Source organism: Limulus polyphemus, unplaced genomic scaffold (assembly GCF_000517525.1).
Source record: "Limulus polyphemus unplaced genomic scaffold, Limulus_polyphemus-2.1.2 Scaffold2964, whole genome shotgun sequence".
NCBI lineage: Eukaryota > Metazoa > Arthropoda > Merostomata > Xiphosura > Limulidae > Limulus > Limulus polyphemus.
The window spans coordinates 101,165-103,122 of NW_013668574.1; the positions used below are offsets into that span (position 1 = coordinate 101,165).

The following is a 1,958-nucleotide window of genomic DNA, read 5'->3' on the forward strand; positions in this document are numbered from 1 at the left end:
AACTGGTTGTTATGATTGGATATTACTAGATAAAGTTCTTGAATCAGATGATGATAGATAAACTTAATGATGTTGTAACTGGTTGTTATGATTGGATATTACTAGATAAAGTTCTTGAATCAGATGATGATAGATAAACTTAATGATGTTGTAACTGGTTGTTATGATGGGTTATTACTAGGTAAAGTATTTGAATCAGATGATGATAGATAAACTTAGTGATGTTGTAATAGGTTGTTATGATGGGACATTATTAGATAAAGTACTTGAATCAGATGATGATAGATAAACTTAATGATGTTGTAACTGGTTGTTATGATTGGATATTACTAGATAAAGTACTTGAATCAGATGATGATAGATAAACTTAATGATGTTGTAATAGGTTGTTATGATGGGACATTATTAGATAAAGTACTTGAATCAGATGATGATAGATAAACTAAATGATGTTGTAACTGGTTGTTATGATGGGATATTACTAGATAAAGTTCTTGAATCAGATGATGATAGATAAACTAAATGATGTTGTAACTGGTTGTTATGATGTTATATTATTAGGTAAAGTACTCGAATCAGATGATGATAGATAAACCAAACAGTAATGGAATGAACAACTGACCACAGTGATGTCCAGAGAAGTCCAGTTCTGTTCCAAGACAACATAATCTAGCCAAGGAATTTTGGTTCCAAATCATAACTTCAATAAAACTGGTTTCTGAAGAACTTTTCTGACCACTAGTTAAAGCATTTACTTTTGACTCTAATGCTTTATTTATTTTTGTACCATATTTGAGGTTCTGAAGAACTTGTCTTTAAATAGGTTTATGAATTGTTGTTCATATACATGAAATAATAATAAAACAACAACCTACTAGACATTTGAAACATAAATAACTCAATATTTTAATTTTGTTATCTTTGTCACATCTCTTTATTTTATTTTTGTATAAAAACACAAAAGCTAGTTGTGTTGTGAAGTGTAATGAAATAAGTAGTTCATAATACTTGGTTTTATGCATTATTACTTTGTTTGTTTGTTGTTTGAGATTATGACAGGAATGGTTGTATAAATTTACATTTTCTTCCACATTCTTCTCAAATCACAGTAAATTTGTACATTCTGTATTCAGATAATTATGTGTCCATCCAAATTTAGAATTTGTATATAGTTTCTGTAATTTACTGTTTTCTATTATTTTTCTTGTCTAAATATCATATTACCTCTTATTACAGACATAAGCATTGATATTCAAATACCACAGACAACAAGGTAACTTTAGTAACAGATAACTTCCACACCACAAACAACAAGGTAACATTAGTAACAGATAACTTCCACACCACAGACAACAAGGTAACATTAGTAACAGATAACTTCCACACCACAAACAACAAGGTAACTTTAGTAACAGATAACTTCCACACCACAAACAACAATGTAACTTTAGTAATATATACTTTGCTGTTTTTCTCATTACATTAAGGTAAAAAAAAGAAGACAAGCTCAACTTTAGTTTTTACTGTAAGAAGTAATTAGAAATTTTGTGAATCCACCATAGGCAAACATTAGTGTAGAATATGGCATAGTTATAGTATGTAACATGAAAAGTTTGGTAATCATAGATATTGTAAATATTTCCTGATACTTATGGTAACTGTAGAATCTTCTGTACAAAGTATTTGTTGTAGTTTTAATCTATTACTTTTACAAAACTTTTAAACAATGTAAGTTTCTATTGCTCTAGATATAAAGTACTTCATAATGTGATTTTTTTATTAATCAGTTACTTAGACTTGTATAGCAAAAACTGCTGTTTTTGTGGCCTATATAATCAAACTTATTGTTTTTACTTTCCCATCAAAAATCTTTGTAATGTACCTTGAGGCTCACTTATTAATGTACTGTTCTTTGTGACTGTATTGTTCATTGTGACTGTTGAAATGTAATGTTCCTT

The 1,958-nt window shown here is 28.5% G+C and overlaps 1 protein-coding gene across 1 annotated transcript in view; it reads left to right on the top strand.

The window, feature by feature from the left end:
• The window catches only part of LOC106468326 (multiple C2 and transmembrane domain-containing protein 1-like), a 44,313-nt gene extending 42,884 nt beyond the window's left edge, over positions 1–1,429 (top strand). The window contains exon 22 of the mRNA XM_022396661.1: positions 562–1,429. Coding sequence (XP_022252369.1) covers positions 562–621 — 60 coding nt within the window. The 3' untranslated portion in view covers positions 622–1,429. The remainder of the gene's footprint in view (positions 1–561) is intronic.
• Positions 1,430–1,958: the final 529 nt, after the last annotated feature.